The 16,637-nt window shown below is 43.3% G+C and overlaps 1 protein-coding gene and 2 long non-coding RNA genes across 9 annotated transcripts; 1 reads left to right on the top strand and 2 right to left on the bottom strand.

Annotated features, from left to right (window-relative positions):
- Positions 1-2,417: 2,417 nt before the first annotated feature.
- Positions 2,418-5,457, bottom strand: LOC119021634. 2 transcript variants are annotated; one of them, XR_005075697.1, is made up of 5 exons: positions 5,176-5,457; positions 3,731-4,744; positions 3,396-3,432; positions 2,942-3,030; positions 2,418-2,660 (listed from the first exon to the last, which is right to left on the bottom strand). It is a non-coding gene; the product is annotated as an uncharacterized LOC119021634 (long non-coding RNA). The 2 variants fall into 2 exon arrangements; XR_005075695.1 differs by lacking the exon at positions 5,176-5,457 and having other exon boundaries at positions 3,396-3,471; positions 3,731-3,942.
- LOC119021627 lies at positions 4,694-9,006 on the top strand. The gene is made up of 7 exons (XR_005075687.1): positions 4,694-4,833; positions 5,580-5,655; positions 5,939-6,049; positions 7,221-7,429; positions 7,670-7,907; positions 8,409-8,600; positions 8,711-9,006. It is a non-coding gene; the product is annotated as an uncharacterized LOC119021627 (long non-coding RNA).
- Positions 9,007-11,214: 2,208 nt separating this feature from the next.
- On the bottom strand, positions 11,215-14,285 carry LOC119021623. 6 transcript variants are annotated; one of them, XM_037102028.1, is made up of 4 exons: positions 14,254-14,285; positions 13,773-14,133; positions 12,695-12,831; positions 11,215-12,005 (listed from the first exon to the last, which is right to left on the bottom strand). In XM_037102028.1, the coding sequence occupies exons 2-4, from the start codon at positions 13,986-13,988 to the stop codon at positions 11,597-11,599; spliced, it is 762 nt and encodes a 253-aa protein (XP_036957923.1). In that variant the 5' UTR covers positions 13,989-14,133; positions 14,254-14,285; the 3' UTR covers positions 11,215-11,596. The 6 variants fall into 6 exon arrangements, with proteins under 6 accessions (XP_036957923.1, XP_036957926.1, XP_036957927.1 ...); XM_037102031.1 differs by lacking the exon at positions 14,254-14,285 and having other exon boundaries at positions 13,354-13,884; positions 13,956-14,227; XM_037102032.1 differs by lacking the exon at positions 14,254-14,285 and having other exon boundaries at positions 13,773-13,884; positions 13,956-14,227.
- Positions 14,286-16,637: the final 2,352 nt, after the last annotated feature.

The raw sequence follows: 16,637 nt of genomic DNA, 5'->3' as shown, positions 1-16,637 counted from the left end.
GAAAAAAGTACCTCAAAGTGCCTCACAGAAATAAACAACAGCAGAAAAATAGAAACAGCAAAATAAAGTTAGGAGAAGATAATTAAAAGAACCCAACCCTCCCACCCCCTCGGACATGGACAGAGACATACACACTCATACACACCCAATATGCACGCTGTATGTATGTTTTTGCTATTTTGATCTAAATTTGCTTGATGAAAAATGGTTGTTTTGTTTCTTGTTGTAATCAGGTAGTCAGAGCTTCTACAGTGTCTTCTTGATGCTCCCACAAGGGGGCACCAAAGTCTAACGAGTGTAAATCTCAAGGCCTTTAGTCACATTTTTCAGAGAATCAGTGAACCCAGATGCGGACACAGACAGGGAAGCAAAAATGCTCAAACCAGATTTAGCTCATTTTTACTAGGTTGGATCTGGGGCAGGGCTGGGATGGTCCAGATAGGGAGAGTCAGTGAAGGGGAAGAGTTCAGGAGGTGGGAGCAGTCCAGGAGGCTGAATCCTGAGCGGGATTAACGGAGCAGACGGGGGGAGCAGGTCCAGAGTGACAGCGGCCGGAGAGCTGAGCAGGCAACATATTTCATATTTTATAATGCTAACAGAAAAGAAAGCAGACCAGTGTCAGTTTCTTATGTTGATTTGCAGACTCCATGATTGTTATTAGATGATCAAAAATACTGTATTTATAGAAATGACGTTGGTGCTTTTTAATCCCACAAATGTCACATTTACATGTCAGGATCTGGTTATTATAACACAGATTCAATATTTAACTGTCATGTATCAACACAGTAACAGCGATACATACATTGGCAGCTGTAAACACTCATAAAAACATAAAATACATACTGAGGTTTGGTGCCTACCTGTACACTGAACATATATAAGGAGCAGTTAACCATCAGATCATCAGAGAACGTTACAGACGTTGTTTATGGTTTTAATCTGTTTATCAAAGATAGTCGCGCATGTGTCTATGTGTAAATGAGAGGCATTAACTTACAGCACTTTGTAAAAAGGAGCATTATTTAAAGTTCACTCCATTGACTTGTATTACTTCACGGGGCTGAGCTGCCACATCCAATATGACGGCGACGTCGACGTATCACTGCAACGGGCCAACCCGCTCAATGAGGCGTCTGTGTTTATGTGTCCATGCTGCTGCTGACTTGTAGAAACCAGCCGATGCCACAGCAGAGTCAAACAAGGTCCTCAGGAGTGACTTTCACACTCTAAAGAACCACCTGTGTCTTATCAGCAGTCACAGTGTGGTAAGCCTCTTTAGTCGTTCATACAACTCTGTTCAAACAGCCATTTTTATTACGATCAGCGGAGTCTGTCTGTAGTTACGGGGCGCACACCTCGCGTAGTCTGGTCCGTTCCTGGACTCGAACCTGCCAACCTCCATTCTCAACGGCTGAGCGCATGCGCACTGGGAACACTCGAAGTGACATCTATCTAAACCGCTCGGCCATCGCAGATAACGGCTTCGCGCGGCGAAAAAGAGGGGTGTGGTCTGGTGAGCCCATAGCGTCAGCATATCAGAGGTGCCTAGTGTACATGACAAACAACAGGGAGACACAGTTTGTTTTTCTTTCTGTCTGTCTTTGTTCATTTGTTATTTTCATAAAAGAAAATCATTTTCTTTAATTTGCGGCGGCCCTCCAGCATGTGGCGCTCTAGACAACCGCATGTCTACTAATAAATAATAATGATGCTTTTTTTTTTTTTTAAAGGCGCCATTAAAAGCACTTAAGGACACGCACAGAAGGCAGAAGAGGATTCGGTGTAAATGTGGAATAATTAAATACTAAAAAAAGAATGAATAAAATAAAACTAAAACTAAATAAAACACACTTGCCTGTTCGTTATTCCAGTTTATTGCGCTATTCTCACCCTGCCCAACCCGGCCTGGTTGACTTCCTGTATAGTGAGGACTGCTGAGTATGAATTGTGTGCCCAGCTCCTGGCTCTATATTACTGTGTACATACATATTTAGTTATTTATTCTCATTGCACTGAATTGTGTCCTGTTTCTGTTGTAGTGTTGTTCTTATATGCGGTATTCTTTAGTGCTTTGAAAGGAGCTTTTAAATAAAATGCACGATAATAATAATAACGATTATTATTATTATTATTGTTGTTGTTGTTGTTGCTGTTGTTAATAATAATCGTTATTATTATTGTTATCTATATTAATATTAATATTGATGAATGAGTAAAAGTATGTCCTATGCCAAGAGTAGTCTTCTGCAAAATCGTTCCCATGAGAAATGTAATGTGAGTCCACACTGCAGATGCAGGTTGGTGGTTCGATAAATGCCACCTGAGGGTACTCCCTGGTGACGTCACGTCAGTCAAAGTGCAGACCCTCTATGACGCAGAGTTTCTTCGCCGGGTGCGGTGGCGCGCTCCTGTAATCCAAGCTCCCGGGAGGCTGAGGCTGGAGGATCGTTTGAGCTCAGGACCTCTGAGCTGCAGCGGACTATGTCGATCGGGTGTCCGCACTAAGTTCGGGATCGATATGGTGCTCCTGGGGGAGCCCGGGACCACCAGGTCGTCTAAGGAGGGGTGCACCGGCCCAGGTCGGAGACGGAGCAGGTCAAAGCCCCCGTGCCGCTCAGTAGTGGGATCGCGCCTGTCAATAGATGCTGTAGTGCAGCCTGAGTAACACAGCGGGACCCAGTCTTTATACACTCTTTATACTCTTCAACACACACACACACACACACACACACACACACGCTCAACAACAACGTCTTTATATGTTACAGCAGCTTCATCACTGCTCATTTAGCTTCTTCTTTCCATCACAAACCTCCACAAACCAGCGGTGTTTGTTTGTCCTCTTTATTTGTGTGTGTGTCATATTTATTATGAACTGCTTCATTTTTATTTAACCTTTACTTAACACTGAATATCATTACTGATAATGTGATCTAACCTGGTGATGAAACGTGACAGAAGAAAAGGGACAACGATAACGTTCTCATCTTGTTTTGATGAAGATGACGTCCTTCCTTTTTCACATAACTATGGTGAGAGAGAGAAAAAAATACCAAATAATTTTGATTCAGAGATTGTGTCAGACTGAAAGAGGTTTTTTTTTTTTCTAAGCCTATCTTTGAGTTCAAGTGAGGGACACTTGGTTGCAGGACTTGCATTCATGCTGGTATCTTTTAAAAGTGATTTAGTTATAAATCACACTATGAATGAACCATACATCAATAATTGCCTACTTTTATGCATTGCGTGATGACTGTGCCACATGATACAGCAGCTGCTTTGGCGTTGCTAGAGGACATTGCCAATGCCCAACTAAGTTGATAGTCAGGATTTTCCAGTGATTCTTCAAACTCATTACATACTGTACAGGTACAAGAATAAAAACAACACACCTGTACGATCACGGTGACCTCAGCCACGACATCACAACTGTTGGAAGCCAATCATGGTCAAGTATGCAAGTAAACACTGAGACAAACAGAGAATGGACTAAACAGTGAAGCAGGAGACATTTTATGTCCTTATTTTAACTTCGGAAATTAGAAACATTTGCATGGTCATCGATTTAAAAAAAAAAAATTCTCTTTAAAAAAAAAAAAAAATTAAATTAAATTAAAAAAAATCATATGATACACAAAACATTATTCAAAGGAGAATATCTCTTATGTAATACTCTTGAATAATACAAATTAAGATTCACATGAGCAACAACAAACCCTCAACCCACCATCAGCTCAGTCAGTGCTCACGTGACACGACACCCCAAATGCAGGCAGGGTCACATCATGAGGAACTGGCAAATGACAAAACAAGGACTCAGTGACACCACTATTAAAGAACACAATCTAACTATGTTATATCAACCTGCCACATTTAGAAGGCATGCAGGCTCTGATTTCATCACTTTTTTTCTAATGTCCCCCCCCCAAAAAAAAAAATATTTTCCCCTTTGAACCATTTACACATGAAGTGACGACAACTCCTTAAATAAATGGTTTAGCATTATTACACGGTCGGAATGAGAGAGTAAAATAAAAAATATATATTTATTTACTCATTAAAGTTTTCACATTGATATGAAATACAAAACTTAATAACCAACTACTACTACCTCTTTAGTTGCAAAAGTAGGAACTAACCCCACCGGAGCTCTACCGCTTCATTATCATGCATTGGCAGCCGGCTTGTATTGTGGCTTTCCCCGGCCTATGAGCAGGGAGCCGGGTCTCTACCGTCACTCATGGCCGGGAATGCCTGTCCTGTAAGCGGGCTGACATGCATTGATGTTAGCGGGACCCATGCTCAGCAGCATGGTTCGACCAGCTATGAAGCGGGAGCACGCTCAGTGGCATTAGCTCCTACAATATCAGCGAGGAACTCCAGCCGTATTTATAGACCTCTCTCGTCGTCCGACTATCACTCATGGTGCCCACTTTTATCTGATTTTTTTTCTTGCCAGTTATTATGTCTGTCACACAGTCACAACCAATACTCACATACTCACTAACTCACCAAACAGTTTTCACATTTGAAATTGCTTTACTTTTGAAATTATTTGCCTTCATTTGGCTGAAATTTCTTGAAAAGAATTTTCATGAAGTAATATTTTATGAACATTCATAAAGGGGCGGAGCTACAGTGATGCCCTGGTAGCGCTGGTCACCTCTGGAACCTGATTGGACACCTCAGACGCCACCTCAGTTGATTGACAGGTCTCTGCACGTCAATGTTAAAGTAGCGTCTGTGGAAAGACAAACACGGGAGGCAGAATAAACGTCTTTCAAAACACGAATGGATCGTGAGGACCTACTTTAACTACATCACTCTGAAGTAAGTTTTAAAGTGGTTACTGATGAGCAGTTGTTCTACACTGACGATTTGACTGCATATTTAGAGAAGAGATCTTGTCCCCAATAGTTCAACTACTTCAAGTTCAAGTAGGCTTATGTAACGTAGGTTAATTAGAAAGAAATGATGCATCTGCAGGAGGAGAAGGCGATGCTGGATCTTCCGCCCGCTCAGCCGCCAACATTATGAAAGGCAATGACCTAACGTTAGCCTGAAGTAGAGCTTAGACCGGGCCCAAAAAATCAAGCCCGACCTCACATAATGTAGAATCACTTCATGTTACAGAAAAGGAGCCTGATGCTAACGGTAACTTAAACCTCATACCTGAAAGTCACATCCAGGTTAGTAGATAATATTGTAACAGCCTGGGATTGTTGGTGTTGGTATTGAATTATATTTACTGCCGTGCCATATCTGGTGTAACTGACGTTAGCTAGCTGCTGGTGAGGTTCTCAACGTCAGTCAGTGTTTAATAGTTTTACCATGAAATCTGGCTAACTCACTAGCTAACCTTGCTAGCGTTATATCTAGATTAGATAGATAAAGCTAGCTTGTTAGCACCTTTCTTTACTGAGCAACCAAGGCACAGCAGCACTATCAATCAGCAGAGACAGTGTGTGTGTGTGTGTGTGTGTGTGTGTGTGTGTGTGTGTGTGTGTGTGTGTGGGTCCAGTAGTCAACAGCATACAATGCTTTTATCCCTCTGTGTATCTCCTTGTTTGTTTTAGATGAGAACTGGCCAGCCTTGTGGACTGAGAGTCATCAACAGGCATCCTTGGTTAGAGTGGAGGGACAGAAAGTTCAGTAAATATCAGCCAACATGCAAAGCTGTGATGTAAACAATTGAAATTTGTAAAGTCAATATTATCATTGACACAATATCAGTATTTGATTTTTAAATATTGCAGTTATCATCAATATCAGTATATCATGACACGGCGCGTCAGCACTGAAATGTCTCAATGATTGTTAGATGTGTCGAAAGTTCATCCACACATTCATGTAATTGGTGATAAACTGCAGGAGCTTTGGCGATCCCTGAACCTCTCATCATTGACATTTTGTGTAATTTGGTGCCGTCCCACAGTTCCTGAGTGACGGAGTCTAGTTCCGGAGGTGGAGTAGCTGTGACAGAGACACCACTCATCCTATTACAAGACACTGAACCGTCAACATGAAGTCGAAGCTGCTATTTAAGGTGAAGAAGTGACTTAATGTTGCATTAATACCTTACAGACTTATCATTTGAACCCCCCACCCCACCCCACTTGTTTAGACCCACTGTGCCCTGACTAGAAGTCTCTCTGCATTATGCCAGCAAGTAATTGGAATCAGTTAATTGTAAATGTCGTAGCAAATGTTCGAGCTCCAAGACGCTGAGCTAATGTGGTCTACATGGCGAATATTACAACTGCTTAATGTCAGCATGTGTGTATCGTCATTGTGAGGATGTGAGGAGGCTGATGCAGGCGTTCGGTAAAGAAAGGTAGATGGAATGTAAAGTGGATATATAAGTGTGTGTATATATAAGTAACTAGTGCATTGCCTGTAGGAAGCATGTATTCCTATAGAAAAGTGGGAGGTTAAGTAGCTTTTTCATGGATGGCCAAATGAGGTTGTGTTTAAAGGTGGGACATCAGGGATGTAATTGGCTGTTTTTGACTACTTTTGATTTTACCATTATATTTCACCTTAAAAACTGTTTACCTTGCCCTGTTTGGTGTCATTATTTTCAGCACAACCTCAAATGTGTGACTGTACAGTTATTTTTTCAATTTGACATACTATATAACCACTATGGACCTAAAATCACAAAATAACATAAAATCAGAGTAGGAAAAAGTTTTTTACTGTGAAAACCACAAATATGTTTAATGAACCAATTGCATTAGTTACAATGCAAATATAAATTGTTGTTGCTAAATTTGTGCGTGAGTTTTTGAAATGTACAAAGTTATATGTAACTATTTACATTTAAAGGTCCCATATCATAAAAACCACATTTTCTCTGGTGTCTACATATATAAGCTGATCCTACCTGAGCCTGCAAACTCCCAGAATGAGGAAAACAAGCGATTCCTGCATGGTCTCTGCAGCCCACACACTGGTAACACGGCACTCCAACAGGCTGTTCACAATCTGCTCCTTTAGTTACGTAACAAAAGGAGTCATTATCATAGGCCAACTTCCACTGCGCGGTGACAGGAGATATCCGAGAGGGGGGCGTTCATCCCTGAGGTAAAGTTCGGTGTGTCCTGCGGTGAGACAGCAGTGTTTCACAATGTTGTCGCTCAAAGCTAGACACGCATATTGCTCTGTTGTTGGTTGTACAAATCAACATAAATCCTTATATTCTGTCCCAACTACAGAAGAACAGAAGAGCCAGTGGTTGCTTTTCATTTTCAACGACAACGTGCCAGCTACGGTTCGTGTTAGCTTGTATGTGTGTGCTAACCACTTCAGGTCGGACTGCTTCAGTAACGAGGGTCAGTACAAAGCTGGCTTTGTCTCGACACTGACCCTCGTAAAAGGGTCAGTCCCAACCATAAGAGACCCAGGAACTGCACCCGAGCCACAGGTAAGTGTCTCCACATTTTGATAGTATTTACAGTTGCCTACGAGTATGGTGAAGTCAGCTTGAAATTGGCTAACTAGTTAGCTCCGCTCCAGTAATGGCATTTGAAGCAAGTGTGATGTTAATGATATTACGAGGGAGTTTGGTTGTCACAGTCACACACCTGATCAGGTGGCCCTTTACTGGATCAGTTTGACGCCACTGGTGTAGACTTCTTTAGTAAAATGATATTGTTGTTTACAGGTGTTCAGGCTACTGTGTCCTGCAAGGATTTTGGTGTTGGGACATCCACTGCAGACCCTTTCCGTTTTTCCTCAACACCTGTAAAGAGACCCTCAAAAAGACCTCGTCTGGAGCTTGAAGAGGAGCTGGAGGACGATCCATTAGAGGGCAGCTCTTCAGTGGCAGCTTCAAAGGGGCAGGATCCCACCTATGATCCTGCAGAGTCCGTCACAGCGCTGTCAGAGTCAACACTTTAGTCGTAAGTTACCCAATATATCAGCGTTTGTGTGTTAGTGAGTGCACATGTGGTGATGGTAGTTCACTAGATAAAATAGTTCTGCCATAAAGTGAACATACGTTTTTCATCATTGTATTCATTTTTATTCACTTCAGTTTTGTTGGAAACATTTTAGACAGATTCATAGTGATCTTACGATGTTCTTTTGGCTCCTGATGTTTCATTTTTCAAATTATATTGAAATAACTTTACGTTTTTAATTGTAGGGTGTATATACATAAGAGATCAGCCTGTATGGAAACTAAAGTACAGTTTAACTGTCCTGGAGATTTCCTATAACGTACATGACTACAGTTTTCGCCTGTAGGACTGTTGTTGTTTACATCAGTAGTTGTGCTTATATTTATGTGCATAAAAAACATATATTGACCAACTGGAAAGAGTGTAATGGTTCAGAGTACACTACTGGAGAGAACTTAAGCTGATTAATTCCTAAATGTGTTTTCCTTTTGTTTGATATAGACAAGAATCATCCGCTCCCACCCACAAGATCAGAAAATCCATAGTCCATTCCTGTCCGTGGAGCAGCGATGCCCCCATTGTGATTTCTACACACACTGGAATAGCCGGCCTATCCATGGGAGCACACCAGCTGGGAACCTCCACCTTTCGGCAGCTGGGTACCTGAGAGGTGCATCCTTGAAAATTGCACGGGTAAATGATGTGCAACTGTATTTCCTACAATTCTCATTGCTGTGAATATGAAGTATTTCTGATCAAGTTACATGCATTATGTCAACATGTTTTTTTTTTTCTACCAACAGGTCTTCAAGGCGATGGAGCTGCAACTTTTTCAGTACAACACATTTCGCCGGCATGCCAGATCTTTCACTGAACCTGCAGTCATTCACCAGCGGAAAACATTACAGGATGTGATGCTGCAGCGGCTCAGTCAGGAGAGCAAAGTTCTAGTTGGTGGCGACATGAGAGCCGACTCTGCAGGTATTTACACGTCAATGAAATAGAGCAGTTTATCCAGGTTTGTGATATATTGTTAAGTTCAAAGTAGAGTGACATTATGACACATATAATAAGATATGTGATGATGATGTGCGAAATTTGGGAGTTCTACAACAATGGATCTTAACTCAAACACCGTTTCGGACACCGAGTTGGTTCAGGTGAGTGGTGAAAATTCAGTTGTAACAAGGTTATTCAGTGAAATTCAAAAACGTCCATTTGGCTTATGCTAATACTGTTTATTTTGTTTGTTTTTTTGTGCTGGGGCAACAGAGCAATGAGGCTGGTGGTAGTTACCACATGGAAAAAGAGGGCCTGAGGAGGAGTCTGGCACTGCTGGAAGAACGTGGCATTAATCTTGACTGCATTGTTACCAGCCGTCATCCACAAATTCAAAAGTTCCTCAGGGAGAGAAACATCACCCACTACTATGATGTGTGGCACATGGCAAAAGGTATATTTTCCTATTTTCATGTGCATCCATCCACATAAAAGCTGCTCCTAAAAGTTCATTATGCACAAAGCACTTTTCTGTGCACATCACATGTGAGTAACAAGAAAGGAAATGTATGTCCTTACAGTAACATTGTAAAGCTATGAGTCAATTAGTATCACATGTCTTGTAGGAGCCACACTTGGTTTGGGATAATTTGGGTTTCAGTTTGCTTTGGTTTGGTTGTCATGGCGATATGGGCGTCACATGGGCGTCACGTGGGCACCTTAGATGACAGGCGCAGGTTACAATAGGGGCTGGGTCACCTGCACTGGGGATGGAGAGAGGAAGAGGGGTAGCCGTAATTTTTGTTGACCGCTTTTGTTCTGTTCTTTCATTTTGATACACATTACGCAAATAATAAGTGTACACGTTTTTCCATCTGTGCGCGTGTGTAACATTGAAAGCCGTTGAAGTCTCGTTTGTTATTAAATCCGTTGAAACTTACCTGGACTCAGCGTGCTTCTCTGGATCAGCAACAGCGTGTCACAAATATACAGGACCTATTCTACCTCTCAAGCGACTTTAAGGGACTGGAAAGTCGCAACATTTGTCAACAAAAAGGCATCAACGAGAGTGATCGCTCGCAGCGCAAAGGAATCTGTGAGACGCCCAGTAAGTGCAGCGGTGCCAAACAAAGTAAGACAAAGCGCCGCGCCATACATTTGTCATGGAGGACAGGTAAGCTTACCTGTGTATGTATGTGTGTGAAGAAGGAATCCGGATTGCATCAATGTCGAAGTGTCTCCGTGTTGGAACATTTGAATGAAGGAATGCTGGTCGGATATGCGTTGTCTGTGCTTTACGGTTGCTCTGGGCTCTGAATGACGTCTGCACTTTGTCGCTTGTGAATGTGAAGCTTTATGATGTTTCAAGGAGGAACGCTGATGCTGCTGTGTTGAGATGGATTGTTTTGATATGTGGATTGTGGATTGTGCATTGTGGATGGTTTTAAATGCAACGGTTCACTGAAAACTGAATGAAAAGGGGTCAAAATGAGTCAAACAAATGACGCTGCCTCGTGCTCTGACATGGAGTCTGGGAAAAGGGTGAGGAAACTCACTGAAAAGGCTCTGGTGAATAAAATTGAAAAACTGCAAAATGATCGCAAACATGATGTTGATAAAATTAAAGGCTTGATACCAAGAGTGAAAGAGCTCATGAAACAAAGGGAAAATGTGTCTGAAGTGAAACAGTGTTTGGGGAATTTAAACTCACTGTGTGAAAATGCCACAACCGCACACAATCAACTGTTGCCTCTACTCCCTGAGGATGAACTCATTAAACAAAAGGAATGGTTTTCAAGTATCATGAATTATTGCAATACCTTTCAAAAGGACATGCAGAAGAAGTTGAAGGACACAAATCAAATGGAGGATGACATTAACCCAAATGACAGTGTTTCAAATGTTGGAAGCCACAAAACATCACAGTCAAAATGCTCTTCAACTTCTTCTGCACGTTCAAAGGCGGAAGCTGAGTTGGCAGCTTTAACCATGAGGCACAAATTATTAAAGGAAAAACATGCTTTGGAAGAAGAGGAGCAACGCCTGCGCAAAAGGAGAGAAGAGCTGCAACTGGACACTGAAATTGCAGAAAAAATGGCAAAACTTGAAATTGTGGAAGTGGAAAAAGGACATCAAAGGTCTCAGATGGAATGAAATCATATTTTGAAAAGGCACAATCTAAACAGTTACTCAATATCAATGCAGATGAATTCATTCCTAAACAAAATGAAACAAATACAACTTCATATGAACAAAACCAAGTGCAATTTCATATGGATCCATTTAACACACAAGATTCACGTGGACAACAAGAATTTAACACAGTGGATCTGGAAACCAGAAATGACGTTCTTGGCATCATGAGGAAGCAAAACGAAATAACAACATTGCTAATGCAACAGCAATGCCTCTCATCTCTACCTAAGAGAGAGATTCCAATTTATGACGGTGATCCATTGAAATATCACACATTCATCAAAGCTTTTGAGAATGGGGTTGAGAGGAACACAACTAACAGCTGCGATCGTTTGTACTTTCTGGAACAACACACAAAAGGTCATGCAAAGGAGCTCGTAAGAAGCTGTCAACACATGAATCCAGAACGAGGATATGCAAAAGCAAGAGCTTTATTAAAGGAGCAGTTCGGGAACGAACAAAGGGTTGCCTCTGCTTACATGGATAAAGCCCTCTCATGGCCTCCAATTAAAGCAGAAGACGTAAAGGTCTTGCAGGACTACAGCCTCTTCCTCAGAGCCTGCTGCAATGCCATGGAGGATGTGCAGTATCTTTGGGATATGGATATGCCTTCCAACATGTTGAGCATCATTAAAAAACTTCCCTACAAACTTAGAGATAAATGGAGAAACCGTGCCTGTGAGCTGCAGGAACGATACAACCGGAGAGCCAAGTTCACAGACATTGTTGACTTCATTGAAAGGCAAGAGAAAATCATGACAGATCCGGTGTTTGGCAACATACAAGATTCTCAACCAATAACCATGAATAGAGGAATAAACAGACCCAAGCCACAGTTTCGTCCTGGAAACAAAGGGAGCAGCTTTGCTACCACTGTAGGCCCCGTGGAGAACAAACATCAGTCTGCAAGGAAAGAAAAGCAAATTAAACAAACGGGAAGGAAAGCATGCATCTGCTGTGGAGGAGAACACACATTAGATGTATGTGTACAAATGGGAAGAATGCCTCATGAGAGAAAAATAGGCTTCTTGAAGGAAAATGGCATTTGTTTCGGCTGCTTGTGTACAGGGCACATCAGTAAAGATTGCCGTAAAAGGATTTCCTGTTCAAGGTGTAGCCTTAAACATCCCACTATACTTCACAAGGAACCCGTTAATGATCCTGAGCAGACGGAGAGGAGGCCAGAGCTGCATGTTGACAACACACTGGTGTCAAGTGGTCTTACAGGGGCTGGAGACCAGGACTGCAAACTGCCAATTGTTCCGGTCCAAATTAAATCTAACAAAGGGCCAAAATTGTCATTGCTTACGCTTTCTTGGACCAGGGGAGTACTGCAGTGTTTTGCACTGAGAGCTTAATGCAAAAGCTCCACCTCACAGGGAGGAAGGGCCGCATTCTCCTTCGAACCATGGGCCAGGAGAAAGTTGTAAGCAGTAACATCGTGTCTGGACTGGAGGTTGCAGCACTGGAGGGGGACAATTTTCTTGAGCTGCCAAGAGCCTACACACAGGAGTCCATGCCGGTGCACAGAGGAAATATCCCTACTGAAAGAGATATTAAGCAATGGTCATATCTGAAACACATTCACTTACCCCAGATTGATGCAGGAATAGAGCTGCTTATAGGAACCAATGTTCCTAAAGCACTGGAACCACTGGAAGTCGTGTGTAGTGTGGATGATGGACCATATGCCATTCGAACTTTGCTGGGCTGGACGGTTAATGGTCCACTGACAGGAAACAATGGAGAGACTGTTAACTGGGAGCATCCACAAATAACTGTCAACAGAGTTTCTGTCGTGAACCTGGATGACCTCTGGCAGCAACAGTATAAGAATGACTTCCCCGAAAGCAGCATTGATGAGCAACCCGCAATGTCAAGAGAGGATCAAAGGTTCCTGGATTTTGTCACCAGCTCAGTAAAACAGGTGGAGGGGCATTACCAGATTGCATTACCTTTAAGGAACATTGACATCAGCATGCCAAACAATAAGAGAATTGCTGAGCAGCGCTTGTGTTGTTTGAAAAGAAGGTTTCAGAGGGACTTAATGTTTCACACTGAATATAGCATGTTTATAAACGACATTCTGGCTAAAGGTTATGCTGAGAAGGTGCCTGAGGAGGAGCTGGACCGTGGCGATGGAAAAGTATGGTACATACCACACCATGGAGTTTACCATCCCACCAAACGAAAGATCAGAGTTGTGTTTGACTCTGGAGCAAGATATCAAGGAACATCGCTGAATGCTCACCTTCTGCAGGGCCCTGATCTTACCAGCTCGCTGATTGGAGTGGTGACCCGATTTAGGAGGGAACCAGTTGTGATCATGGCTGACATCGAATCCATGTTCCATCAGGTACACGTCCCTCCTGATGACAGAGACCTCCTCAGATTCCTCTGGTGGCCAAAGGGGGATTCGAGTCAACTACCCACTGAACATCGGATGAAGGTGCATTTGTTTGGGGCAACATCATCTCCCAGTTGTGCCAATTTCGCTCTGAGAAGGTGTACAGAGGACTACGGGCATCACTACAGTGAGGAAGCAGTGGAAAAGCTATTGCACTGCTTTTATGTGGATGATTGCCTTGTGTCAGTAGCCACAGAGAAGGAAGCAGTGTTGCTTTACAGGAGCCTGGTCTCCTTGTGTTCCAAAGGCGGATTTTCACTCACGAAATGGATGAGTAATAGGACTGGAGTGCTGGAAGCCATCTCAGAGAACCACAGAGCAAAAGGTGCAGAAGGGTTGGACATGGAGCTGGACTCGCTACCTGTAGAGAGGGTGCTGGGTGTGGAATGGAGTATCAAATCGGACTCCTTCAAGTTCAAAATTGTACTGAAGGATAGACCACTTACCAGAAGAGGAATCCTCTCGACTGTCAGTTCCATCTACGATCCCCTTGGAATGCTGAGCCCTGTGGTTTTAACAGCAAAGAAGATGCTGAGAGACCTGTGCAGGAGAGGGATAGGCTGGGATGACACTGTGCCTGAGTCGGTCTCTAAAGAATGGTTGGAGTGGCTGCAACAGCTGCATCTGTTGGACAAATTTGAGGTGAGCAGATGTTTGAAGCCACCAGGCTTTGGAGAAGTTACTTTAGCTCAGTTACATCATTTCTGTGATGCCAGCGAACACGGATATGGAACAGTGACTTACCTGCTGTTGAAAACCAAGAACTCTGAAGTACACAGTGCATTTGTGATGGGAAAGGCCAGAGTAGCGCCTTTGAAATGTGTTACGATCCCCAGGATGGAGCTTATCGCTGCAACTATGGCCAGCCGCATCGACACGCTGTGGAGGAAAGAGTTACAGATGGACCTTTTGGACTCTGTGTTCTGGACGGACAGCACATCTGTTTTGAAATACATCAGGAACGAGACTTCACGGTTCAAAATCTTTGTTGCAAATCGGGTCTCACAAATCCTCAAGGTTTCCTGTTCTGCTCAATGGAGGTATGTGGACACCAGCAGCAATCCGGCAGATATAGCCTCCAGGGGAGTGAAAGTTGATGTGTTCATCACAGATGCTACATGGGTGTCAGGGCCTCACTTTCTTTTGCAGCCAGAGAGCGAGTGGCCTGTCGAGCAGGGAGATCTCAATCACCTTTCACTTGGCGACCCTGAGCTCAAAAGAGTTGCAGTGAATGTTGTCCAGGCCAGCGAAGGACCTGTAACTCGCTTGATTGAGTACTTTTCCTCCTGGACAACTCTAAAGAAATCTGTGGCATGGCTCTTGAGGATTAAAAGCTGGCTCATGTCCTGTGTAAAGAAAAGAAGACAGTTACATCTGACCTTTGCGCAGTCCGACATCAACAAGGAACAACGGGCATCATCTGTGGAGAGGCAGATGAAGGATTTTAAGAGGACAGCGGTGCACAGGAGTCTTACAGTGACAGACCTGGACCAGGCTGAGCTAACCATCATCAAGTTCTGCCAGGGAAAGAGGTTTCCTGAAGAGCTAATCAGTCTGGGGAAAGGGCAACCTGTTAAGAAGTCCAGTCACCTCCATAAGCTCTGTCCACAGCTGCAAGATGGAATCCTGAGAGTTGGTGGTCGGCTCAGTAGATTGTCTATGCCTGTGGAAGAGAAACATCCTATAATCCTAGCAAAAGATCTTCATATCTCGGAGCTCTTACTTAGACATGTACATCAGGAAGTGGGACATGGTGGTCGTAACCATATGCTGTCTAAGTTGAGAGAGAGATACTGGATAGCTGGTGTGGGCTCAGCTATCAGGAGAGTGCTTGCGAAGTGTATCGCCTGTCGTCGCCTGAATGCTCTGCCAGTTCACCAGCAGATGGCAGATTTGCCTTGTGAAAGAATCGTTCCAGATGAACCACCATTCACCCGTGTGGGAGTTGACTACTTTGGACCTTTTGAGGTCCAGAGTAGAAGGAGCATGGTAAAGAGATACGGTGTTCTGTTTACTTGCCTTGCCATCCGAGCAGTACACATTGAGGTTGCATCATCGTTGGACACCGACTCTTTTATCAATGCACTCAGGCGCTTCACTGCGAGGAGAGGACAAGTTCGGGAGCTGCGCTCTGATAATGGAACGAACTTCGTAGGAGCTGAACGAGAGTTGAGGAAGGCCATCGAACAGTGGAACCAGGTGCAGATTCACAATGTAATGCTTCAAAAGGGAATTCAATGGAGCTTTAATCCACCTGCAGGCTCACATCATGGAGGAGCTTGGGAACGGCTGATATGATCTGTTCGAAAGGTTCTAAATTCAACTTTGAAAGTACAAAACTTGGATGAGGAGAGCCTTCACACAGTGCTTTGTGAGATTGAAGCCATAATGAACAGCAGACCAATCACCAAAGCCTCCATGGATCCAAATGACTTGGAAGCACTGACACCAAACCACCTGCTACTGTTGAAGACCTCACCAACATTGCCACCAGGAGTGTTTGAACCCTCAGACATTTATGCACATAGGAGGTGGAAACAGGTTCAATATATGTCTGACCTGTTTTGGAGGAGATGGGTGAAGGAATACTTGCCTCAACTGCAGGAGCGTCAGAAATGGACAGGAGTGAAGAGGAATCTTGTCGTGGGAGACCTGGTCATCATCATGGACAGCACGGCGCCTCGGAACTCTTGGCCTGTGGGACGAGTAATACAGACCTTCCCCGACCGAAGAGGATTTGTTCGTCAGGTGCGGATTAAAACCCGGAGCAGCTGCCTGGACCGGCCTATCACAAAGGTTTGCCTTCTGCAGGAGGCTGAAGCCATTTGAGGACATGCTGGCTTCAGTTGTGACTTCTTTGACTTTGTTTGGACTGTTACTAGACTCTCCTTGCTGGATTTTGACTGTTTGATTTTGACTGATGAGACTGTGGACTTTTGAGTCATAGAGATATGATTCATGAAGAAAGAAGATTTAAGCATGGATTATTGATGAACATTAAGTGTGGAGCTTTGTTATTGAAAGTCTCTTTCATATGTATGTCTCCTACTATGTGAGTAATTATTTAGATTAACTTAATAATTAGGGGCTGGTGTTGTAGGAGCCACACTTGGTTTGGTTGTCATGGC

Source organism: Acanthopagrus latus, chromosome 6 (assembly GCF_904848185.1).
Source record: "Acanthopagrus latus isolate v.2019 chromosome 6, fAcaLat1.1, whole genome shotgun sequence".
Lineage (NCBI taxonomy): Eukaryota > Metazoa > Chordata > Actinopteri > Spariformes > Sparidae > Acanthopagrus > Acanthopagrus latus.
The sequence above is the reverse complement of the archived record's forward strand: the minus strand, read 5'-3'. Positions and strand labels throughout refer to the sequence as shown.

What these genes read in the sequence shown, in the direction of transcription:
- LOC119021623 (XM_037102028.1), bottom strand. Translation starts at nt 13,988, where the DNA reads ATGGAACTGACAGTCGAGAGGATTCCTCTTCTGGTAAGTGGTCTATCC. An exon ending in TCCTATTACTCATCCATTTC is followed by an intron (nt 12,832 to 13,772) that starts GTGAGTGAAAAT and finishes GTTTCCTGTCAG; the next exon opens with TGGACCATTAACCGTCCAGC. An exon ending in TATTCCTGCATCAATCTGGG is followed by an intron (nt 12,006 to 12,694) that starts GTAAGTGAATGT and finishes CTTTCCTTGCAG; the next exon opens with ACTGATGTTTGTTCTCCACG.